Source organism: Chiloscyllium punctatum, chromosome 32 (genome assembly GCF_047496795.1).
Source record: "Chiloscyllium punctatum isolate Juve2018m chromosome 32, sChiPun1.3, whole genome shotgun sequence".
Lineage (NCBI taxonomy): Eukaryota > Metazoa > Chordata > Chondrichthyes > Orectolobiformes > Hemiscylliidae > Chiloscyllium > Chiloscyllium punctatum.
Window position 1 is genome coordinate 30,131,660 of NC_092770.1, and position 27,180 is coordinate 30,158,839.

Consider the following 27,180-nt stretch of genomic DNA (forward strand, 5'->3'; position numbering starts at 1 on the left):
CCACATTTTGTTTCAGATGTGTGAAAGATGTTTCAGACCTGCTGAATTTCTCCAGCACACTTTGTTTCAGATTCCAGGATCTGCAGAGTTTTGCCTGTATCAGAGACCAAGGTCATGGTTTACAGCACAGCCGGGATCCCATGTTCTTACAGATTTTTGGACTTGGACAACATCTAGCAGGTATGTCAAATCATTTGGTGATACAAGGACGGTGGTGGTGTTAAGATCCTTCAAAGTCAAAGAAAAAGGTTGCCAACAGCAGCACTCTCTCCCAAGCCAACTTTTCAATAACAAAGGGCAAATCATTCAAAACCAACTCCACTGTGTGGGACATGTCCCTCATATACCCAACACCAAACTCAAAGCAACCATTCTACTCTGAACTCAGTTGTGGAAGGAGACAACCAAGAGGTCAGTGGAACCACTTTAAAACACTGAGGCAGCTAAATGTCTCCATCAACACGAGAGTCTGCCTGGGGACTAATCAAAATGGGGAGCCTTGATCAAATAAGGCATCAATCACAAGACATCGATGATGTGGAGGTGCTAGTGTTGGACTGGGGTGGACAAAGTTAAAAAATCACACAACACCAGGTTATAGTCTAACAGGTTTATTTGAAAGCACTAGTTTTTGGAGTGCTGCTCCTTCAGGAGGCTAGTGGGGCAGGATCATAGGACAGAATTTATCAGTAAAAGATCGATGTGTTATACAACTGATGCAGTGTATTAGACGATTGAATACAGAACAAGTGGTAATTTTCCCTCATTTCCTGTGAGCTTTGTTATGAATTATGCGTGCAAGACAAAAAGCTTTGATAAAATGTGTTTTTTTTTAAGCTTTACTCAAGTTGGGTACAACCAAACGACTATTTGGTCTTTGTTTACTTAAAGATGTTATTTCACCATTTCGTCATGCCTATTCAGACCAGGGGTAACAATTTCCTGAAGGATAGTCTGCTTATAGAGTCATAGAGATGTATAGCTTGCTGAGCTTTCCTGGGCCCTAGCATTTAACATTCTATTTAAAGGAGGTGGTTTGCTTTGTAGAGTTTTGGAAGCTAAGCTCATTCAACAAAAGATGAAAATATAAGATGCCCCATGTGCACCTGTGTACAAATTGCATTGCTATATTGGTGTTCATGATCTGCTTCCTGTTGCAATGATTAAAGTGTTGTCTATCATGTTTGTACCCATGACCAGCTGGGTTATTTCCTCAGGGCTGAAACTGGCATTTGTGCAACTTATTGACAACTATTGTTAGAACTGGTTTGCAGCTGTGAGATTTACTCCACTCCAACTTGGTGTCCCTTTTCAAATCTTGTAATGGCAGAGTGGACACAGCAAGGTCAGGAGTGAGGTGACCACAGTACACAGCAAGTATCAGTACAGTCAGCCCTAACAGCACATTTGTAGGATCCACAACTTTTGTAAAAGCTTCGAAGTTTTTTTTGCAGATCAGGTGATACTCCTTCACTACTGAACACCTAATTCAATCCAAGTTTTGCTGAACAAGCACTTATGTTTAGGGTGAGGTTACATTCTCCAAGGCATGAAAGTTACGTGACAAGTTTGCTTTCAGCACAACCAATGTTCAATGTGCCTTCACATCCTCAGTGTAGATGAAATCATGTTCTGACACACTTGTTATTGAACTGACTGCAAAGTTAGAGTACCACATTTTGAAGTCTAATGCGAGTGGAGAATGCAAGAAATAGGAGCAGGAGTTGGCCATTTGGCCCCTCAAACCTATCCCACCATTCGTGGCTAATCTGCCCCATGGTTTGAACTCCTCTTTCATTCCAGATCATGTGGAGCTGCCTTCCAACTTTGTTCATTCCAGATCAGAGCATCAATTTCCCAATACACCAAACCTTATTTTAACCAGCACTCATTAACTAGCACTCTTATACACTGGAAAAATTACACACCGTCAATTCTGCTATAATGCGGTGGTTCTGTTCTCGTGCAACAGAGTGTTAAGAAAATCATGTAATGACAGCACTATTTGAACTAATGGGGCCAGAATCCAGTTACAACCAATACACACTTTAAAAGTTCACATTATAGAAAGTGTCACCAATTTGTAAATCATATTACAATGAATTTGCATTAATGAAACATTATAACAGAACGATCTGTACCTCAAATACCAGAAGTTTATGGCATTCTGTCCTATTATATATATTTTTAAAATGTATTTACCTCAATGTAAATGTATCTGTTCAATTAAATGGCTACACGAAATATCAACAGTTGATTTATTTTAGAGTCAATTTCTCCTCAAATACCATGATTTACCCGAATAGTAAGTGGAGGGTTTGAGTGAGAAAGCTCTGTTCCTGGAAGGTTTATTTGATGAATGATGATTTATTGGTACTCTTACTCTGGTCAGCAGCACAGTAACATACAGTGAACATCTCCAACTGAATAAAAAGATAAAGCTGAAAGAAAGTCCAACTTTGCTATGTAGTCTCCACCGGAGTCAGCTGACCAATGATACCTGCTCTGCCAACCCTCCCTCCAGACCCACCAATGGTGGAGTTGCCATTCTTCAAATGCCAAGGTCACTGGGCCCATCTTGCCAACAGATTGATGATGCCAAGTCCTACACTGGACCCACACCACCTTACCCTATTTCCACTTTCTCTTTTCCCCCCCTCCTCCCACAGCCAGGAGGCTGGAGTTCCACTGGCACTGCTGCCTTGCTGATAAGCAGGAGACTGACTCTGGACCTACCACAACCAGGAGCTGCTGCTACCACCACCATGCTGATAAACAGGAGCCCCTGCTCCAGGCCCACCACAACCAGAAATCCCTGGCTCTGCCACCAGGCCATCACTTTGCCAAGACTCACTTCAGCTGCTCTCCTCCTCAATGTCACCTTCTCTGCAGCCAGGAGGAAGAAAAAACAAACAAAAAGGGCGATGACTGAAGGAAGTGGCTGCCTGGTGCAGATGGGCCCAGGACACTGAACAATGGCTACCTCACAGACACTGCCATTTTGGAAGGCAAAATTGCATTATTCAAAGAGATTTATGTTGTAAGTAAAGTGATGCAAATACCCCCTGCATTAAGTTTCTATTAGTGTTATGTTTTGACATTGGATTATGTAGATCTCTTGATTATCTGGAATTTTTGATCAACCAGCACATTCCTGACCCTTAATGCCAGTTAGCAAAACATTCCCTGTATTTCAAAAATAAAAATCTTACATCTTGAAATATTTTGTGACCTAGCCTCCACAACTCTTTGGTTTGGAATATAGAATTCCAGACAGTCAAATTCCTTCACATCTGTTTAAAAACTAAATTTGGAGGTGCAAGTGTTGGACTGGGATGGACAAAAGTTAAAAATCACACCAGGTTATAGTCCAATAGTTATTTGGAAGCACAAGCTTTCAGAGCATTGCTCCACTAGCTATCTGAAGAAGGAGCAGCACTCTGAAAGCTAGCACTTCAAATAAACCTGTTGGACTATAACCTGGTGTTGTGATTTTTAACTTTAAAAAATACAGGCACTAAGGTTTCCGTCAGCTGTCTGCATTGGAGGTTAAAATTCAGTGTCCAGCACCTTTCACCTTCACTCTAATCGCTTAATGTTACTGTCAGGTAGTTCAGTTTGATGACAATTGGCTCCTCACCTGCCCCTTCAGCTGGTTGAAACAAGTTTAATTTGAAAAGCATCACTTCCCATGTGGATATCTTACTCCTCCTACCTCCTCCTCCATCTCCCCCCCCCCACCCCAGACCAAAGGAAACTACATTTTAAAATGAGACATTTAACTAGGCTTTTTTTTATTTAGAATACATTTATTGGTTACTAAACGCAAGGATAAACAACAACAATACATCTACATACAGATTAGGAAAACGAAGGGAGACCAAAGAGTTTAAAAAGTGAAATAAGAAACAAATTAGTCTTTATTCTTCATGAGAAAAGAATATTGAGAGATTGATTAAGGCCAATGGGACAGGTTCATCCCCAGCTTTGTCAACATCAAGGTCAATTGAACACTGAAGTTTCCTTCTCTATCTGATGTGATGGCAATGGTAATCACCATTGTTGATATACGACTGGAAGCACATTAGAGATTGCAATGCACATGCAACACTTTGCTGATGCCAGTGAAGTGGGCATTAAATAATTCAAGGATATTGTTGGCATATTCAGGAGTAGTGAATTGGATTGCAATCGTGTGTAGATTTGTTGCATTGTGGAGACTGCTCAGTTGTTCCATTTTCCATGTGAATCACAGAATGCAGCTTTTGTTATTGTGTCTGAGCAAGACTGCAGCTTTCAAAGTTCCTAAAACTTCAAGTTTTGGGATTGTTCGGGGAACATTTTCACATTCTGACCATGGATAAAATGGGGCAATCTTGTTTGATTAATTTGACTCATGACATCAGCAGGTACTTCTGATTGTGAGAGCTATCACAGAGGGAGCTCGAGGAAGGCGGTCACGTGATTACCTGCTGCTCACTTCCTGATGCTCTGTGGCCCTATGTGCTGAAGCCATCCTGCTCTAACTAGCTGCAGGCATACTCTAGGAGTTACAGTGCTAGCACCATATTTAAAGCCCAGCTGAGCACTACCTCAAAATGCTGCCAGCCCTTCACAGCGTGGGAGGACAACATGGAAGGACAGCCAAGGACACAGTTGGCATCAGTGAAATTTCATTGGAAACAGAATGGCACAAGCATAAATGTTCTGCCTCTTAACATCAACTCGACTGTCACTGAAACTTCAGCAATGAGAACGAAACTACATCCTTAGCACCGTACCATGCTGGAGCCCTAAACAGATGCTGGGAAATCAAAACAAAAATGTCTGAGAGAGCCCTGTCTGAAGGGGTGCACTTTTTCCCAATGCCCAGCAGAGGGAAACATTGCTCAACTCAGTATCACATGATGGGAAGTCTTCAGCGACAAAGTTAATGTTTGCTTTTTCCTTTTCCCATTGTTCAGCTAAACAGAAAAGCTGTGTTTGCTTCTGGAAACAAACAGGGTCCTTGCATTTTTACCAAATTAGGAGTAAACAAATGATGACTTTAGCCACTGCACATCTATCTACTGAAGTCAGAGTACAGCATGGAAACAGACCCTTCGGTCCAACCTGTTCACGCCAACCAGATATCCCAACCCAATCTCGTCCCACTCATCAGCACCCAGCCCATATCCCTCCAAACCCTATTCATATACCCATCCAAATGCTTTTTAAATGTTGCAATTGTACCAGCCTCCACTATTTCCTCTGGCAGCTCATTCCATACACACACCACCCTCTGCGTGAAAGATTTGCCCTTTAGGTCTTTTATATGTTTCCTGTCTCACCCTAAACCTATGCCCTCTAGTTCTGGACTCCCAACTCCAGGTAAAAGACTGTCTATTTATCCTATCCATGCCCCTCATGATCTTATAAACCTGAGGTCATCCCTCCAATGCTTCAGGGAAAAAGGTTCCAGCCTGTTCAGCCTCTCCCTGTAGCTCAAATCCTCCAACCCTGGCAACATCCTTGTAAATCTTTTCTGAACCCTTTCAAGTTTCACAACATCTTTCCGATAGGAAGGAGACCAGGATTGCACGCAATATTCCAACAGTGGCCCAACCAATGTCCTGTACAGTCACAACATGATCTTCCAGCTCCTGTACTTAATGCTCTGACCAATAAAGGAAATCATACCAAACACCTTCATTATCCTATCTACCTGTGACTCCACTTTCAAGGAGCTATGAACCTGCACTCCAAGGTCTCTTTGTTCATCAACACTCCCTAGGACCTCACCATTAAGTGTATAAGTCTTGTCTGGCTAACACCTCCTGATGCTGAACTAATCCCTGGACCCAAGAACAGGCCCACTCACTGGCCTGTAACAATATGGAACGGCCAACCAGGACTGCTCAAGTAGCCAACAGGCAGTTTCTAAACCTCCTGGACAGATGTCCCTTGCTGAATAGGCAAAGATAAGGACTGCAGGTGCTGTAAACCAGAGTTTAGATCAGAAAGGTGCTGGAAAAGCACAGTAGGTCAGGCAGCATCCGAGGAGCTGGGAAAAAAAAGAATGACATTTCAGGCAAAAGCCCTTCATCAGGAAGGGCTTTTGCCCGAAACATCGATTTTCCTGCTCCTTTGATGGTCCTTTACGACTGCTGTAGGATCCACCCAACTGACAACAGCCCCCTGGACTTAACCAAGCACTGATCCTTAGTCTGAGACTAAGTCTGAGGAAGGACATTCCTGCTATTGAGGGAGGCCAGCGAAGGTCACCAGACTGATTCCGGAGACAGCAGAAATGACACATGAGGAAAGACTGGATCAACTGGGCTTGTACTACCTGGAATTTAGAAGGTAAAAACAATGATTGCAGATGCTGAAAACCAGATACCTGGAATTTAGAAGAGTGAGTGGAGATCTCAGAGCCAAAATCTTGATGGGATTGGACAGGCTAGGTGTGGGAAGAATGTTCCAGATGTGAGGGGGATGGGGGAGTCTAGAACTAGGGTCACAATCTAAGAATAAAAGGGGGTAAGCCATTCAGGACTAAGGTGAGGAAGAATTTCTTCACTCAGTTGTGGGCTTGTGGAATTCTGACTGCTAGGGCCAGTTCATTAGATATACTCCAGAGGAAGTGGGTGTTGTTGTTGCTGAAGGGATCGTGGGATACAGAGAGAAAGCAGGATGGTTTACTTCGAATTGCAGATCAGTCATGGTGGTGAATGGTTTTGAATGGTGGTGCAGGCTTGAAGGGGCAATGGTCTACTTCTGCACCTATTTTGTTGGACAGCAGTACTGAAGCTGTAAGTTCTGATTGAAGCAATGTGAGAACTAGAGAAGGCAAGGAGACAAAAGCAGAAATTGCAGCATCTGTAGAGAGAGACAGAGTTAATGTTTCAAAGATCAGGAGGGATGCAGTAGGACACAAATTAGATGGTGAGTGAGTGCTGAGAGAACAAGCAAAAAGCTCTAGGTTACACTGTGATGTGATCTGGGAGATGGGAGCGCGGTCCTGGCTGCAGGACTGCATAGTGGTGTCATGGAGCTCCAAGGTACTTTTTGATAGAGAGTCGGAGACATGCCACAGTAATGGTGAGGCTGCTGTCTGTCCAATGCCAACCTGTGGATGAAGAATCTAGGCAGCCCCAGCCCATGGAGCATGCCCAGAGATACTGGCCAAGCTGGAGCTGCAGCTCCCAAGCATCTGCACAGACATTCATGTCACGGCTTTCAACTTGTGGAAGAGAATAGGAAATTGCAATCATTGAAGTGGAAAGAAGGTAAGATTAAGATGGGGGCACATGTGGATAAATGTTATGCTAGTCATATTCACAGAATCCCTACAGTGTGCAAACAGGCCATTTGACCCAATAAGTCCACACTGACCCTCAATATTCTACCCATTGAGCATGGCCAATTCACCTAACCTGCACATCTTTGGACTGTGGGAGGAAACTGGAGCATCCAGGGGAAACCCATGCAGACACGGGGAGAATGTACAAACTCCACACACAGTTGCCTGAGGCTGGAATCGAACCTGGGTCCCCCGGTGCTGAGAGACAGCAGTGCTGACCACTGAGCCACTTTGCCCTCCCCTAATGAGGGTCAACAGAAGATTGAAGTATTATTCAAATGTACAGTTGTGACATCAGGCCACACAAAGGCAATGGGCCAAGTACTAGAAAACGGGATTTGAATCTTGAAGTCATTGTTTTCAACTGACCCTGACTCAATGGGCTGAAGGATCTTTTCCTAAGCTGTAAACTTCTGACTAACTCACGAGATCCATTAAAACCACGGAGTTTTCTCATTGATATTCAGTATCTCATTTTCCTGATCGGACTACATTTTCTCCAAGTGAATTTTCATTGTTGGTGTCATTAAACAATTGAGAAGATTTTACGCATTGTTTCAAATCCCATCCTGGCAGAGTCACTGTAGTGACTGAAGATGAATCGATTCTCTAATGTGCATGCTGAAGCCTTTCTGCTGAAAGTTTGGAGCCATGGTGCCCCTTGTGTCTTCAATGAGCTACACACAATCTTGCACTATCCAGAAAATAGACAAAAACCTCCAGAAAGGTTTCAGTTCTTTCCTGATGCAGTTGAAGCTCTTAGGAAGAAACAGGAAGATATGGTAGAGAATCCAGATGAGAAAATATGGACTCAGATTTCCAATTCCCATAGTCCTCCCCCATAGCGGTTCACTGTCTGAAGACAGACAGACAGACAGACACATACAGAGGGAAAGACTTCCTGTATCTAATTCACCTGGTCCTCAGTTTTCTCGATCTCATATACAAATAAAACAGAATTGTGGATGCCAGAGATCTGAACCAAACAAAAACAAGTTGGAGAAACTCAGCATGTCTGGCAGCATCTGTGGAGAGAGAAACAGAGTTGATGATTCAAATCCAGTGAACCCTCTTCAGAACAGAGCAGTTAGCAGCTCAAACTCTAATGAGAGATCCTGCAACCACCCCAGAAGTCAATCTAGTGACTATTTGCTGCACTTCCCCTTTGGCAACGATATCTATTAAATAAGCAGATTTTTTTAAAAATGGTATCTTTCTAAACTCCTTTGGTTATGTGCATATTTGTTAACTCCCTTGATAGCACCTTCTAAACCTGTGAGCTCCACCACCTAAAGGAAAGAGCAGACGACCTGTTGGAACACTGCAAGATCCCCTCCAATCCATCCTCCATTTGAAGTTGAACCAAATCATTTTTCCTTCTCTATCACAAAGAAGGCCCACAAACTTCCACCCCAACAGCACTGTAAACCAACGTGGGCCGCAGCTGAATAAGCGAAAGTGGTGAGTTACCTCCAAGATAATTAGGAATGGGCATTAAATGCTGGCTGCAAGGAAACATGTGGACACAAAGTAATTTTCAACAGTTTGAGACAGTATAAAGATTTTCTTACCTGCCTTCAGATGAAGAGCAGTCTTGTTTTTCACGATGAGTGATTTCAAATCCATCTGGGTTCATGGATGGCATGATGTGAATCCGAGCATTGTTTATTAGATTGGTTATCATGGTATCTTTATCATACATTTCAACCAGGTATTCAATGAAGTGGAGCAGGATTTCTCTGCCCACAACCTGTGTTAAACCACAACTGCGTTAATTTAACTGTTCCCAAAATGCTACACATTTCAGTGAAGATTCTACTGTGGGTGCATTTTAAATACACAAGAGGCCAACTCCAGTTACTTACAACTCAAAATCAGGAAGGGCCTGATGAAGGGCTTTTGCCCAATACATCAATTCTGCTGCTCCTCGGATGCTGCCTGACCTGCTGTGCTTTTCCAGCACCACACTCTCGACTCTGATCTCCAGCATCTGCAGTCCTCATTTTCTCCAAGTATATTTAAGTATGACCAATTTTTAAAACAAAAATCTTAAAATGGCTAATGAAAGTTGCAATTTACTCCCCAATAGCACCACTTTATCGTGATTCAAATCAAAGGAATGACCGCTCTCAAGTTCAGTGTTTTCCAGTGAACTGTGAAGTCTTCTTACATGAAGATTCCCAACCTAAGTTATACTTTCCCAGTTTTTGAATAACTTTCAGATTTCTAACCAAACATTCCTGTTGCACAAACTAAACATTTTACATTGGAATAGTTTCAAAAGCACACAGTCACCTCAAAGTCCTTTGGTTTTAAAAAAAAATTGTGCTTTTGAGGCTAGTAAAGGTTTCCTTGAAACTGCTCCAAATCATTCAAATTTTCTAAACTAACATCAATGCTGACCATCCTGAACCAAAAACAAGCTAAATTATTTCAATGTTTACACTCCCTATTGTAAACCCAGCAAAGCTCAAAAAACTTCCAGTAAATCTCCAGAGTATCCTGCTCCGACATAAATGCGATTAGGTGACTGCTCCACTCACCTAAAAGAATTAATCTTTTATTTTTACAAAAACAAAACTCAAACAAACCAAAGAAGTGATCTTAAAAACAAGACTCCAATAAAGTTATATTCATACAAATAAAATTTGACACATTTCACCACCGCATGCAACATTAAAATAGATGGATTTATTTTCAAATTCTTAATTCCAAGATTTAAACAAGAGAATTGGTTTTTAAAAGCAGAGTACTGCAACACCTGTCCAAGGCAGCAAAATTGAACTCTACAATTCCACAAGAAAGAAATGAGCTGGTGACAATTACAAAGGTGAAGCTGACGTGGAGGTTGAAGATGACATGGCTGAAGTGGATTAATGGGTTTTTGGATCAAGATACTGTCCTGTTCCTCCATCACAATCCCCAATCTCGCCCCTTTGTTTTTTTTCCACTCCAGTGCACTATTCTTAAGAATTACTTCGTGATAGTAAGGCACTGAGTGACACAAAGAACATAGCGTTCCAGAATTGTTACACTGCAATTCAATTTTTAAATCTAAAGTCTGAGGTAATATTTCATACCAAAGTCCACCATTTCTTATTCTGCGCCATGTTAGGTACAAGAGTAGCAAGGTACAATCCTTAGTTACAGAATAGAGACATGAAGGAAAAGTTACAATGCAGCTACAGTCAGTTCTGACATAGCAACAGTTCTGTTCCTGTGTGATTCTGTATTTAAGAAAATCACTTAATAGCCATGCCATTTAAACCAATGGGGCCAGATTGTACTATAGCCAACACAGGTGAAGTTCACATTCTACAAATAATGCTTTAAATTCTTTAATCACATGATAGCCAATTTGTATTGAAGTAGCGTGTTATAGCAGAACCAACTGTATACACAGTATAACCATAGGTCAAAATTATAAAGACAAAGTCTTTCTCCAAGAGCTCTTTGCAGACCAGTGCCAGGAGCCTCCACGTGGTCCGACCGCTGGATGTCAGTGTTCTCAAAGGCCACTGCCCACACACTCTGCTCCAAGCACCTGGTCACTGGCGCCCCACTCTGGGGGTCAGGTATCTGAGGCCAAGACGATAGAAAAGAAAACCACAGAAGAGAGGCAAAATGAAAATGGGCAGAGCGGACAAGATGTAAAAGCAATGGAGAAAAGAGGAGAAACTTTCATGCAGCAAGTTAGGATGACTGGGAGTGTGTGTGTGCTGGATGCAGGGATCATCAGGGTGCTGGAGAAAGGATTGTGTAATAAACTGAACACAGGGCTACATGGAGAAGGCCAGGGAATGTTGGACTGGGTCAAATTGCCCTTTGAGATAGTGCGAAAAAGTTACAGCATAGAATCAGGGTATTCGGTAGATTTTCCCCCCCACATTTCAGTGAGAAACTGGTTACCTACTGTGATGTGTCACTTAAGAATACCAAATTCAAAGTAAAAACAAATGCAATTTCTCTAATCATAAAAGCAGAGGTGCTCTGGCTAAAGTGTGACAAACAGGTGCATGCATGCTGTAGGACTTTTTACTTACAAATTAACTTGACTTCCTGCACGAATAGGATTCAATCAAGCATTAATCAGGTCAACACTAGACTTCCCCATTTGGCTTAAAATGGCAGCTGCCGATCAGAACAAAAGTAGGAAGATATGCAAATCACAAGCTCAGAAGATAGACTGAAGCATAGAAAATAAGAACAAAGGATATTCAGCTGATCAAGCCTGTTCCATCAGTTAATGCACTCATGACTCTTCCTGCTCTCTCCCCCTCACCCCCCATACACCTTGCCACCTTTACTATCTAGCAAGATATTTCTTAAATACGTTCAGGTGACTTTACCACTCTGCTGAGATGAAGTTAAGAATGCCACACATTCACAAGAGTGGAGAAATCTCTCCCAATCAGTCCTAAAATAGCCTCCTTCCAGAGGCCCTGACCCAGGGAAACATCCACCCTTCAGCTAGTCTGTCCAGGCGTTTCAGAATTTTAAGAGTTTCAATCCGATCCCTTGTTCTTTTAAACGCCAGTGAATTGTCTCAGTCGATTCAATCTCTCCTCACACAACAATCCTGCTATCCCAGCAATCACTCTGGTGCATACTTGTTTGGCAAGGACATCTGTGTGCACAGTACTCCAGATATGGTCTCACCAAATCCCTGCTCAGTTGCAGCAAGATATCATTGCTACCTGTACTCAAATTTGCGTCAATGGCTAACTTTGCGTTTATCTAACTGCTTGTTGCATGTGCATGCTTGCCTTTAAGTGACTGGTATACAATGACACCCAGATCTGATGTATATCTACATTTCCTGATCTTTCATTTAAAAAATGCACCATTCTATTGTTCCCACTGAAGTGGATTATTTGACACTTATATTGCATCGCCCACATCTTTAGCCACTCAACCCCTTTGCACACATTCATAATCCTACCCAGCTTCATGTCATCAACAAACTTGCAAAGATTACATTTGATCCACTTATTGTTGATGCAGACATTGTGAATAGCTAGGGACCAAGCATCAATTCCTACAGTACCCCTCCTTTGTCACTGTCTTCCACACCAAAGTACAAAACTTTATACCTCCTGTGTTACATCATGGGGTAAACCCTCTTGCTTAAATTAAACCAGCAACACAAGATTTATCCTGTGCCGTAATCTGTGAAAATGAGGGGCCAAGAAATATTGAAAGTAAAAATTAAATTTCGCAAAGTATAACAATAATTAGCTAACAATTATTTACAACTCCTTCCTCCAATCTTTTGCTTTCTCTCTAATACTTGTCCAATGAAACCCCCAATTAAGATTTACCAAAAATTCAAATTTTCAAAACCAGCCAGATATCAAATCTTCTCCTTACATTTTCCTGTCTTTTCTTATTATGGATTTCTGTTTCACAGGTTACTGATCGATTAAGGTACCTTTAGAGCTTTTTTCAGGTAGTCTTTTCATGCTGGTAGCTGGGCAGTTCTTCTCCCAATGTTCAATTTTTCCCAGTCTTATACTACCAATGCATTGGATTGGGTCATTGGCTTTTAATATTGTCAATATACTCAATTCAGACTTGGAGTTTGGTATTTTTCAGGGTATAATTTAAACTGATTGGCCTAATTTGAATTTATTGTGTCATTTCTAGGCAACCAGCTACCCTAGCTACTGGGACAAAAAAGGTTACATTATATCTTGTTCAGAACATTTGGTGCTGTCAGGTAGTTCTGTTAACTTTTAACTCTTAAGGTACAGTACACATCATAATACCAGTTTCCTGTCTGCTAAGCATGCCAGTACAACTCCTCAATCCCAAGCCTTGCACATTGGCCTCTTGAGATACTTTAGTCAACATCCACATCAAGTGACTCTCCTTTATCTATACTGCTAATCACATCCTCCGCTCCAGTCAACTTAGTCAAACAAGACTTCCCTTTCAGAAGTTAAAAATCACACTACACCAGGTTATAGTCCAACAGGTGTAATTTGAAGCACTAGCTTTTGGAGCACCGCTCCTTCATCAGGTGGTTGTGGAGGACACAATTGTAAGACACAGAATTTATAGCAAAGATTTACAGTGTGATGTAACTGAAATTATACATTGAAAAACACCTTGATTGTTTGTTGAGTCTTTCATCTGTTCAAATACGGTGATAGTTTCACTTTTTTCATGTGTAAATCACAAAACATTTTTTTCAAGTCACATTCTCAGGTAAGCTAACTTTAAAAAAATGTTGTGATTTACAAAAAAAGTGAAACTATCGCAGTTTCTATTCCCTCCCGTTCTGTAAGAGAGCACACTGATGACTTATATTTGCCACCCTCCAGTCTGCTGGGCTGGTTTCAGCATCTACAATATTTGGGAAGATGTCAGCTGAAATACAATTCCCATGGCCAGCTGCTTTAGTAACCTGAGGAGGTCAAATACCAGGAACTGGGGATTTATCAGCTTTCAGTCCCATTATTTCCTCCAGCACCTTTTCTTTGTGACTAAGTTGGACTTCCTTTGACGTAACCATGTAGAAAACTAGTCGTGAAAACAGGCAGGAGGGGAAAGCACATTATGAAAGCATTAAGACAATAAAGCCCAAATTGAGAAGATGAACTCAGTGAAAACACCTTTTGTTCTGTTTATTTCATCAGTTTTTGAAGGGGGGGGGGGGGGGGGGGGAATTAAGCTTCTCTGGGACAAAATGATGGTTAACTGAACTCATGGCCAACAAGTCAAAAAAGGTGTGGTGCTGGAAACAGAGCAGGTCAGGCAGCAGAGTTACTGTTTCGAGCATAAGCTCTTCATCAGGAATGAGGGGGTGGCCCAAGGGGGCTAAGAGATAAAATGGGAGGTGGTGGTGCTGGGAGAGCAAGTAGCTGGGAATGCTGTAGGTGGATGGAGATAGGGGGTGATGGGGATAGGTCAGAAAGGAGGGTGGAGTGGATAGGTGGGAAAGAAGATGGACAGGTTGGACAGTGCCATGTTGGAGGGTTGGATCTGGGATTAGGTGGGGGAGATGAAATTAAGAAACTCATGAAATCGACATTGATCCCATGTGGTTGGAGGGCCCCAAGGTGGAAGAGGAGGTGTTCTTCCACCAGGCGTCAGGTGGCTAGAGTTCAGTGATGGAGGTGGACCAGGTCCTGCACGACCTTGGTGGAGTGGGAGGGAGAGTTGAAGTGCTCGGCCACAGGGCCCATAGGATTATTTGGTGCACGTCCCTGAGTTGTTCTCTGAAACATTCTACAAGTTGGCATGCTGTCTCCCCAATGCAGAGGAGACCACATCAAGAACAACAGACTCATTAGATGATGTGAGAAAGTACAGGTAAATCTGTCAGACGCAAAAGGATCCTTTGGGTCATAAGGAGGTGGGGATGGTGCAGATTTTGCACTTCTTGCGATGGCAAGGGAAGGTGCCAAGAGTAAAGGGTGGGTTGGTGAGGGCTGTGGACCTAACAAGGGAGTCAGGGAGGGAATGGTCTTTCTGGAATGTTGATAGGGGTGGGGAGGGACAAATATCTTTAGTGGTGGGGTCGGTTTGTAGGTGGCAGAAATAGCAGATGATGATGAGTTGTATCCAGAGATTGGTGGGGTGGAAGGTGAGGACCAGGGGATTCTGTCCTTATTGCTTATATATTTCAATCATGTATTATGCTACACTTCACATTTCAGATGACAGCCTATGAGTCAGCATTGAGGGGTGGTGGATAAAATTGGAGGAAGTCAGACTACAACATTGCTCAAAGCAGTCTGAATATTATGCAATAGGAATCTTACGGGATGGGGAGTGGAAGAAAGAGTGCTATATTTGATCTAAGTCAACATGGATTTCTGAAAGGGAAGTCATGTTTGACTAAATTGACTGGTGTGGAGGATGTAATTAGTAGAATTGATAAAGGAGAATGCACACATTGAAAAGTCTGTCTCTGTAGTAAAACCATGTGATCTAACAGCCAAACTAAAGGTGGTTCAGAATCAGTTTGCAATAAAACAAAACTATTTGGTAACTTGGCCACAGAAAAACAGAAGTTCAGTCAGATGGGTTAGTTCTGAGGCATATAACTTCCTAACCCAGGGCGTTATCAAAGACTTCAAGAGAGAGAAAGAAAGAAAGAAAGAAAGAAAGATAAAATTTGGCAGGTTTTGGTTGGAACTTGTCAGATCAGAGGCTTCATGCATAAAAATCAAGTCCAATCCAATTTGTGTTTAGAAACCCAAACAAAGTCAAATAACTAAGTCAGCAAGCAAAAACACGAAAGAGAAAAAGCATTTCCTGCTAGAAAATTGTGCTCTAATTTCCTTCCCTGAATGCACCAATGTACATTTCCACATGTTCTGGCAGCTTTCACCCAAGTGACTCATTTGCATGTGTAGTCATATAGTGTAATGACCATTAGTTTGGGCTTGGGGTATCATAACAAGCCCATACTCAGACACCCACCCAGCAGGGCATACCAGCTGTGGTCACATGATAAACGACCTTCTGTTAGACTGGTTCAGGTTAAAGCTTGGAACATTTTAGGCATTGTATATTTAAAAAATATTGTCTGAAATATGCACATGTTGGATTAGTATTCTGTTTTGCAGCAGGAATCAAATACAATTTTATAAAGGATTCCCACAGAAGTCAGATGGCTGGTGGTGCAAGGCACATTTCAGCTGCATGACCCTTGAACTTGAGGATCCACGTGACCAGAAAGGAACTGCACACTACAAAGGCTTGAGAGCAGATGAGTGTGCAAACAGATTCCTATAGACAGGATAAAGGACGAATATCTAGAATGAAACATTTGTTTGCATTTCATTGTTGTACAACATTTACTTGCATAACTGAGGCTGTAAAGGTTTCTATATGGAGAAAGGTGGAACAGAGCCAGGCAGAGTTGGGATAGAGTATTAGACAGAATTTTGTTTAGCCACTTTGAAAAGATTGAGATGGTTTAAAGAAACATTAAGTTAAATTGCCTATTTAAATCTTATTGACTTGTATGGAGAATTAACCACCACAGTTTCATCTCATGTATTAGAGTTTGCATTTTTAAAATTTGTTCACTCCAAGATGCTTTAGGTTTGCTATAGTGTGAAATATGGCTGACTGGGCCAAGATATGGATTGAATAATTTTGTCGATTTGTTTGAAGTTTGTCGCCATACAGGGAGATGTCAAGGAGAATTAATGTAACAAGCTCAGGGTGATTCTTAGTAATCAGTCAGGAATGAGGGCAAATAATTTCCAGTCTGCTGCATGAATTAGAGATGACTGATAAAAAAAAATTGTGCATAGACAGCAGAACATGTTGGTACCTGATGTTTTAACCATAAATAGTTTATTGGGGAGATTATTCAGAATGCTGGTCATTAGACTATAAAGATTCATCTGGCAGAGCAAAAATGAAGCCTCTGAACAATCTGACCTTTCCTCCATAACTTCTGTTACAATCCCTAGGGAAGTGTACTGTAAATAGAACTTTGCTATTCCTGAAGTTGCTGCAAAGGTTAGTTTTTTTTTGGAAAATGATACTCTGTATCCTGAGTCACCCAACTTTCAGACCAAGGTTGATAGAAATTATGGACCAGGCTGGGCTAACAAGAGTTATTACCTGTGCCTGGAGTCTAATTACTTAGAAGCAAGCAGAAAGAATTGCCTTATAAACTGAAACACTAATCCCCCTGCACAAACAGGGAAAACAGAACATTGGTGGGAAGTAGAAAAACTGGAAAAACCAATAACTGCACATACTGTAAATCAGAAACTGCTGGAAAAGCTCCGGTCTGGCAGCAGCTGTGGAGAGAAATCAGAAAAGGATCTGAGGAAGAGTCATTGGACTCAAAACATTAACAGGCAACAGGTAATGGGAACACCACCCCCTACAAGTTCCCCTCCAATCCACTCACCATCCTGACTCAAGTATATCACTGTTCCTTCACTGTCACTTGGTCAAAATCTTGGAATTCCCTCCCTAAGGGCAGTGGAGTCTACCTACAGAACAAACTGCAGTGGCTCAAAGTAGCAGCTCAGCCCCACCTTCTCAAGGGCAGTCAGGGATAGGCAGTATATGCTAGCCCAGTGACACCAGTGTCTCAAGTGAATAAACAATTGTGAATTTATCGCAGAGATTGTGTCAAGATTTGGCTAAATATATATGTTACATCTGTGCTTGATAATCAGATTTAAATAGATTAAGGAAATACTTTTTAAAAAGATGGATACCTAGCTCATTATATTTCTAACTATCATATCTTCAATGAAGTGTGGTTTGTGCTGATTTCATAGAATAGAATCCCTACAGTGTGGAAACAGGCCATTTGGCCCAACAAGTCCACACCGACCCTTTGAAAAGTAACCCACCTAGACCCATTCCAATACCCTGTTACTCTACATTTATCCTTGGCTAACATCCCTAACCTACATGTTCCTGAACACTGTGGGCAATTTAGCATGGTCAAGCCACCTAACCTGCATATCTTTGGATTGTGGGAGGAAACTGAGCACTCAAAACCCACGCAGACACGGGAAGAATGTGCAAACTCCACACAGACAGTTGCCAGAGACTGGAATTGAACCTGGAGATCTGGCGCTGTGAGGCAGCACTAACCACTCAGCCACCTCTTTCTACATTAGAAATGAAGTGAAAAAATGGTGGCTAGCTACCAAATTGTTGACAGTTGTGCAGAGAGAAGGCTAACCACAGAGTGAACCACTGTAATTACTTGTAAAAACAACTGCTATGAGGGTGCTGCATAAACTGTGGAAAACTGTTACAAGGTGCTGAGGGACATGAATAAAATGGACACAAATGTAAATTATAGGAGAAAGTGAGCACTGTAGATGCTGGAGATCAGAGTCGAAGAGTGTGGTATTGGGAGAGCACGGCAGGTCAGGCAGCATCTGAGGAGCAGGTGAGTCAATGTTTTGCGCATAAGCCCGAAAAGAGCCTCATTCCTGATGAATATTTCAGCAGGAACCATCGACTCTCCTGCTCCTCGGATGCTGCCAGACCTGCTGTCCTTTTCCAGCACCACACTCTTTGACAAATGCAAATTACGTTCATTACCCTGGAGGTTAGCTCTACCAGAAATTGAACTGGACTAGCTATATAAATAGTGATGACAAGAACAGGTCAGAGGCTAGGAATAAGGTTGTGAGTAACTGTCCTGATTGTCCAAAGCCTGTCCACCATTTACTAGGCACAAGTCAGGACTGTGACAGAATACTCCCACTTCCCTAGATGGGTACAGCTTCAACACAAGAAACTGACACAATCCAGGATGGAGCAGCTCACTTTGATAATCAGCCATGATCACATTGTGAGATGCAGTGGGCTCAAAGGCTAGCCGGAACAGTAAGGACAAAGTAACATGGAAGAAACAGTAATTAAGAACTTGGGAATGCTCTTGCAGCTATTTCTATTGGCCAACCAGCTCAGACAATTGGATGTACTAGATAAGTACTTCTAAACTTTTGTTTATGTGAAGGAAAGATGATTAAGGGATACTTTGAATCCTCTGTGTGGCCAGTTATGATAAATCTTGGTTTTAAGAATGATCACTTTGAAAGACGAGCATAGAAAACATGAGCCCTTTGAGCCTGCTCCACCATTCAATACAATCATCAAACTCCATCCCCTGTTCCTGTTTCCTTCCCATACCCTTTGATCCCTTTAACCCAAAGGAAGGTATCTAACTTGGAAAATATTCAAAATTTGGCCTCAACAGTTTGGTGGTACAGAATTCCACAGGCTCACTACTCTCCAGGTGAAGACGTCTCACTGTCCTGAACGGCTTAGCCGGTATTCTTAGCCTAGAGTTCTGGTTCTGCATTCTCAGACACTGGGTTATCATTTTTTGACAACTCATTGATTAAATGTGGACTGAACAGAATGGAAGAATCAGCTGGAGTCAATTACGGACGTAGCTATCGTTAAAAACCTAAATTTGCAGTGCGAGGGGAACAATGACATTTAAAAAGAAAATATGTATACTTCTGCATGTAAGCAATCCAAGCATCTTGCCATCTAGAGAAAATTATTGAGTGAGGAATCAAACTCTTGAAATGTTACATTTGGACAGACTTATTTCATAAAGGGAAGAATTTTCACAAGGCAGCTAACAGTATTCCATTTGAAGGTTACATTGCGTTAGATTTTACAGTCATTAGCAAATAAACAAAGTCATTCATTACATTTGTACTTGTCTATACATTAATTGTATTGGAAAGTTCCCATTACCAAAGAAAAATCCCTACAGAGGTTGCAGATCTCAAACCAAAAATCAGATGGAAGAATCAGTAATAAGAGATGGATTACCAAAAGAGACAAATAAAACAAAGAAACAGGAATGGGACACTATTTATAAAAACAAAGTTAATTTTCAAAGCCAGTGAAATTGTTTGGCAACTTCTGTTTGCTGCATTATTCTATGGAGATCCATGTCAATAACATTTCAGATAATTCAAAACATTGTGAAATATTTTCGTTCTATTATAGGGAACCATCAGCTCTATACAAGGATGTGAACATGAGAGATTGTAAGTTTGTAGATGACAAAATAGATGGTGTAGTGGACAAGGAAGGATATCTCAGTACAGCAAGACATTGATCAGTGGGCCAATAGGCCAAGGAATGACAGAGTTTAATTTAGATGAGAAGTGCTACATTTCAGTAAGGCAAACCAGGGCAGGACTTACAGTTAATGGGGAGAGTTGGCAAACAAAGAGACCTAGGGTGCAGGTACATAATTCCTTGCAAGTGAGTTTGCAGCAAGACTGTACTGAAAACAGCATTTGGCACAATCCCCTTCATTGGTCAGTGCATTGAGTATGGAGTTGAGGGGTCATGTTGCAGATGTACAAGACATTGGCAAAGCCACTTTTGAAATACTGCACGTAATTCTAGTCTTCCTGCAAGAGGAAAGATGTTGTGAAACTTGAAATGGTTCAGAAAAGATTTAGAAGGATATTGCCGAGGTTGGTGTGTTTGAACTATCGGGAGAGGCTGAATAGGCAGGGGCTGTTTTTTCCCCAGGAACATCAGAGGCTGAGGGGTCACCTTAGAGGTGCATGGATAGGGTAAATAGACAAGATTTTTTCCACAGGGTAGGGAAGTTCAAAACTAGGGTATAGGTTTCAGGTGAGAGGGAAGAAATTAAAGAGGGACAACTTTTTCATGCAGAGGGTGGTGCATGTTTGGAATGTGCTGCCAGAGGAAGTGGTGGAGGCTGGTACAATTACAACATTTATAAGGCATCTGGATGAGTCTATGAATAGGAAGGGTAGAGAGGGATATGGGCTGGGTGCTGGCAAATGGGACTAGATCAGTTTAGAATTGCTGGTCAGCATGGACAAATTTAACCAAAAAAGGTCTGATCTGTGTTGTACAGCTGCAATTCCACAGCATTTAGTTTTCAGGACAGCTCAAACAAAACTAATTCCAATTAAAAATGTAATAGTCAAGTCAAGTATGCCTTTCAAGATTAAAACTAGCTAAGTGCTTTCCAAAGTATATGTATGAGCCAAAGCAACGGTCATTCAAATTTGGCACAGTAAATTTTGGATACTTGTGCTGTCAATCAAACCATTTAAGCTATTTATTCTGAGATTCTGCTGCAGATTGGAAGGCGGCAAGTGTCAGTATTTAAAGACGGCATGAGGGAGAAAAACCAGGAACTACAGAACTGTTAGCCTCAACATCAGTAAAGCTAGGGAAGTAATTGCTGTGCCCCTGGCTGAGATATTTGTATCATCGATAGTCACAGGTGAGGTGGTGGAAGACTGGAGGTTGGCTAACGTGGTGCCACTGTTTAAGAAGGGTGGTAGGGACAAGCCAGGGAACTATAGGCCAGTGAGCCTAGCATCAGTGGTGGGCAAGTTGTTGCAGGGAATCCTGAGGGACAGAATGTATATGTATTTGGAAAGGCAAGGACTGATTAGGGATAGTCAGCATGTTTTTGTGTGTGGGAAATCATGTCTCAAACTTGATTGAGTTTTTTTGAGGAAGTAACAAAGAGGATTGATGAGGGCAGAGTGGTAGACGTGATCTATATGGTCTTCAGCAAGGCATTTGACAAGGTTCCTAATGGGAGACTGGTTAGCAAGGTTTAGATCTCATGGAACACAGGGAGAACTAGCCATTTTGATACAGAACTGGCTTCAAGGTAGAAGACAGTGAGATAGTGGAGGATTATTTTTCAGACTGGAGGTGTGTGGTGTGCCATAAGGATCGTGCTAGGTCCAATGCTTTTTGTCATGTATATAAATGATTTGGATGTGAACACAGGGGTATAGTTAGTAAGTTTGCAGATGACCCCAAAATTAGAGATGTAGTGGACAGTGAAGAAGGTTCTAATTACAACAGGATCTTAATCAAATTGGCCAATGATGGAGTTTAATTTAGATAAATGTAAGATGCTGCATTTTGGATAAGCAAATCAGAGCAGGACACATACACTTAATGATAAAGCCCTTGGGAGTTGCTGAACAAAGAGACCTTGGAGTGCAGGTTCATAGTTCCTTGAAAGTGGAGTTGTAGGTAGATAGGATCGAGAAGGCAATTAGTATGCTTTCCTTTATTGGTATTGCGGCTGTACAGGACATTGGTTAGGCCACTTTTGGAATATAGTGTGCAATTCTGGTCTCCTTCCTACTGAAGGATGTTGTGAAACTTGAAAGGGTTCAGAAAAGATTTGGGAGGATTTGAACTATAGGAAGAAGTTGAATAGACTAGTGCTGTTTTCCCTGGAACAGAGGCTGAATGGTGACCTGAGAGGTTTATAAAATTACGAGGGGCATGGATAGGGTAAATAGACAAAGTCTTTTTCCTGGGGTGGAGGAGTCGAGAATTAGAGGGCATATGTTTAGGGTGAGAGGGGAATAATATAAAAGGGATCTAAGGGGCAATGTTTTCACACTGGGTGGTGCATGTTTGGAATGAGCTGCGAGAGGAAGTGGAGGCTGGTACAATTAAAACATTTAAAAAGGCATCTGGATGGATATATAAACAGGAAGGGTTTAGAGGGATAGGGGTCAAGTGCTGGCAAATGGGACTAGATTAGGTTAAAATATCTCACCAGTGTGGGTGAATTGGACCAAGAGTCTATTTCTGTACTGTACATCTCTATGATTGTCTATTAAAGAATGGAATAGAGGTACATAGACATTTGGATAATAAATCGATTCAGCATAGATTGGAGAATGGGAAATTGTGCTTGACAAAGTAGGAGGTGTTGAAGAGGCTACTAACAAATCACATTTCTTTTCCTGTGCAGGTTGGTCAGAGTGCAGACATATTGAATTCAGGTTCCACAAGTCACTGCTACGCAGGAGCTCAGGTCTGCAGGAATTAGAGGGAATATAGCTAAAAACAGTTAAAGAGGAAAGCCATTGGGCATCAAAAACCTCTGAAAACCCATTGACAAAGTCCCCGACAGGAGGTCAAGTAGAAAAATTAAAAAGTAAAAGTGCGATAGGAGTCAACATTTTGATATGGATTAATAATTGGCTCATAGATCAGTACTTGGAGCCCCAGATGTTCATAATAAATCAATAAGTGATTTGGTGGTGGGACCAAGTATAATATTTCCAAATTGGCAGATGATACAAAACCCAAGCAGGAATGTGTCATGAGGATGATGTAAAACAGCTTCAAGAATCTGGAAAGAGTTAGTGAAGGGCAAGGACATGGCAGATAGAATATAATGTGGAAAAATAGAAAGATGTCCCCATTTTGCTTGAAGAAACAGATGTGTAGCTTATTTCTTAAATGGCAAGAGGTTGGAAAGTGTAAGTGTACAAAAAGGATGTGGGTGATTTGTCAATAAGTCACCAAAGGCTAACACAGATACAGCCAGCATTCAGGGAAATTGATGAAATGTCACACTGTATTGTGAAGATAGGGGTACAGGAATCGTGAAATCTGGCTTCAGTTTTATAGCAGCTTGGTTTTTAGACAGTAACTGCATTATATGCAATTTGGTCTCCTGTCTTCAGGATAAAAATATTATTGTCATGGAGGGAGTGTAACCAAGGTGCATGAGAGAGCATGCGAGAGAGAGCGTGCATATGAGGTCAAACTGAGCCTGTATTCTCTAGTCTTTCAAAGAATGAATGAAAGTGATCTCATTGAAACCTGCAAATGTAAAAAAGGGATAGACAGAGCAGATGCAAGTGAGACGGTTTCCCAATTGGAGAGTTTAGAACCAGGGACACAGTGGGTGGAATAACTCCAGAAGCCCAACAGGAAAGTAGCATTGTTCTTGTTGAACAATGTCACAAGTTACATCATACAGATTAGTCTCAGTCTGGGATAGGCCTGCAGATACATCTTTGGATTTTTTAAATTTCATATTTTAAATCAGCCTCTCTAGAGATGCTATTACCTACCTCTGGAGTAAATGAGACTGAAAGCAAGTTTCCTGGCTTAGAGGTAGGGACACTACCACTGCACCACAAGGGCTCCTCTGGGCCTGGTTTATTCTTTCCCATTTTATGTCTGGAGTGTTATCATACAACCCAACAGCTTTCCCACCACCAAATCACTAATATTCTTTTTAAACATTTCACCACCATGCAACCACCGGTGCCTGGGTCTGCATTTTTTTATATCCAGATGTGTGATCACCTTGAGTGATATTTCCATCAGCAAACCCAGCATCAATTCAAAGAGATTTTGATATCAAGCAACCAGTCACATTGAAAATTCTCAGGTATAAACCAGGAAGTAAAACAGATTAGTTATCCTTCAATTTCTATAAGTTTTGCAGGGTTCAAAAAAAGATTTGTAATATACATGGCAGAACTAAAGCAATTTTTAAATAAAAATCACAAAACCACTGAACATTACACAAAGTAATATCTTGCAGGGCTTGAGATTGTTCAGCAGTATGTAAGACTGTTTAAAAATTCAGTCTACCTTATTAAGCAGGTGAGACTTTTTCCAGGGGTTTGGAAAGTCTTTTCTTACTTTGCTTTTAAGTATATACTAAAGCCCAACGTGAAAGGGAAAATTGACAGTATCACCAATAAGAGACACTGAGGGAGAAAGGAGTTGTAAAAGGTTTGTTGTAACAAGTATGAGATGTGAACATATAATGGTATTATTGGATAATATGGTCATCAGTTCAGTTCAGTTAGTACAGTGTGAACGCAATTGAATAAAAGTGAATGAGATACAACTTTGGAAATTATTTTGTGGAATAGTTGATTGTGAGCTTGTGATCTGTAAAATTGATATTAAAAATTTGTAATAAAAATGAGTTGTACACCATCCTTGGATTATATATTATGCATGTATGAATGTACATTTAAAACATGAGAAACCCAAGTCTCATCTGGTCTAAGGAACTAAAGGATTAATACTCACCCTTTACACAGCAATGCATTGACAAATTTATTGGACTATATGGGATTCAAAGAAGAGAAAGTTACCTCATCACCATGGATATTCCCAATGTACTTCACATCTGGAATGCCTACAGTATGGTCTTTTGGATATTTTCCAATGGCCAGAACCCAGAGGTTAAGACCTAAAAAAAAATGTAAGAATAAAGTATATTTTATTAACCAGGAGGTTCAACTAAAAGAACTGTTCTTCAGGGGGGGAAAGCAGGCAAAGTAATGATTTTTCATTCCCTTAAATTTTCTTCTCATCTTCTCCCAAGCAACCATTTTGGGAATAATTTAACATTAACTGCTGTGTAACTGCAAATTACTATTCAGAACAGTCTAAGAAAAATCAGGAATTAGAAATCATGTCATTCAGGAATGTATACTGAAGAGGAGTGTATGGACAACTCAACTGAGTTCATGCAACTTTCCAGAGATTGACCGTCTTTTAATGGTTTTGTTTTCAAAATTCCAAGAATATCCATTTCTGACTTTTGTTCACTCTTGCCTGGGGTGTGTGACTAGATATTCCCTTCAGTCAGTATTCTCCACTGAGGCATGACAATGATTACCATGCAGTTACAGATTGGTCCAAGTGCTCCTTCACTGGTAACTTCACTTGATGCTGAAATGCCTAAAAATCACAACAGAAACTGGACTGATTTCCCTCAAGCTACTAACAGCAACATTGATTAAAAAGCAAAATAATGTCAAAACTGGACATTTGAAATTTTTCTTTCAAAAATCCAGGAAATGCTGTAAATATTCAGCAGGTTGGGTTTTCATCTGTGCAAAGAAAAGAAGTTACTGTTTGAGGTCAATCATCTCCTCCCATGGCATTCACTGACTGAATTCAAAGTTCCAGAAGTCAATTCAATTGTTGGCAACATCAACAGGTCAGATCCTGTCCCAACCAGGTTGTGAACATCTCCCCAGACAGCAAAAGTGGAAAAGGAGGATTCAAAACCATCCACTGGTATGCTGTGTGAAGACAGGGGCTTAGGGACTGAAATTTTCACAACCCATGATCAAAGTGGCCAATGCTGAGGCAAGATTGGGGGGAAAAAAAATGCAACATTAAGATAAAAGGGACCATTTTTACCCAAGGTTTTGACAGGGAGATAAGAATCTAAAACAAGAGACCTGTTTGCATTCACTCAATGATCCACGTGTGCCTCATTTACCATTCTCCAACATGGTAGAGAGCATAGTAACAGCTCAACGTGAAACTCAGCAGGTACCTCCCTGGATTCCTCTAGGCCTCCATTTTAGAATCAATCTCTGGCATACTCCATGAGTGCTGCCTGCCCACACGTCCCTCTGTCCATGGAGGATGGCATCAGACATGCTCCAGCCTCACCTCAAGGCACATCTTCAGTTCACAGAATATAGGTCACCACAGCAATACTGCATCTTGTAGCAAGCTGGCACATGCAATCATTCTGTGCCTACAATCATGCTCACAGCATCTCAGCCTGCCTTTTTTTGTGCTCTGCTGCCTCATCCAACTTTCACCTTGCCTTGCATTTCACAAAGCCAGGCAGCTCATGCCACACAGGAGCAGGAGGGGGAAAGCAGAAGCATGTGTTGGCATGCTGCTGTAATGCACTGTATTTTACCAACAGCACACTTACAGCATGTACCAGCAGCTTATACAGCAAACACACCGATGTTTATCAACACAATGGCCATGTCTCAGTTAAAGGGAGCAGTCTTCAGTAAAAGTCAAGGAGGTCTAACAGGATGGGAGGATTCTGTCAGTTGGTAAAGGGCATAACCTGGTCTCTGTGCAGGGGCTTGGGGCAGCGAAGGGTTCTGTATTGCTGCACAGTTTGAGGGGGCCATGTTCAGGCTTGTGGATCCTGTCCAATCAATTAGTCAGGAGATACCATGGTAAGTCAGGGAAGTGAGCAAAGATCAGTCAGGACTACCCTTCCACAGGAGTGGTGGGGACCACAGCCCATCTGGGGTGGGGTTTGAGTTCTGTTCACTGAAAGTCATGGCAGGTCATCAGGGGCGCCCCAGCAAGGAGGTCATGCTGGGGCGGGACAATCTTTTGTAGTGACAGGACAGAGCCAGGACAACTCAATATATGGAGCCAGGGGTTGCTGAGGGAAGAGAGATGTTGCATTGGAGGACACAAGTTACTGTGGAAGAGGTGGGGGGGGGGGGGGGGGGGGGCAATGGTGACCAGGCGCCTGGCTTCAAATGGGGAGAGTGGGGTAAGGAATGGAAGACGTATCACACTATTGGAAAAACTAAATTGAAGGCTTCGGGTTCAGTAGGTAAAGTGCAGAGATAAAAAAGTGCAGGAGAGTACGGAAATGGACTCTTAGTCCATCTTTGGGCAAATTCAGCATTCGGCAAATTTAGCATTAGGAGATGTTGGAGATTAGAGTCAAGTGTGGGGTGCTGGAAAAGTACAGCAGGTCAGGCAGCATCCAAGGAGCAGGAGAGTTGATGTTT

At 41.7% G+C, this 27,180-nt stretch overlaps 1 protein-coding gene across 2 annotated transcripts in view; it reads right to left on the reverse strand.

Moving 5' to 3' along the window:
• LOC140458015 (carboxypeptidase M-like) overlaps positions 1 to 27,180 on the reverse strand; it is a 79,765-nt gene that overhangs the window by 24,643 nt on the left and 27,942 nt on the right. For both annotated transcript variants that reach the window (XM_072551974.1, XM_072551973.1), the window contains exons 3-4: positions 24,757 to 24,854; positions 8,917 to 9,095 (exon numbers count right to left, since the gene is read on the reverse strand). In XM_072551974.1, the coding sequence (XP_072408075.1) occupies positions 8,917 to 9,095; positions 24,757 to 24,854 (277 nt within the window). The remainder of the gene's footprint in view (positions 1 to 8,916; positions 9,096 to 24,756; positions 24,855 to 27,180) is intronic.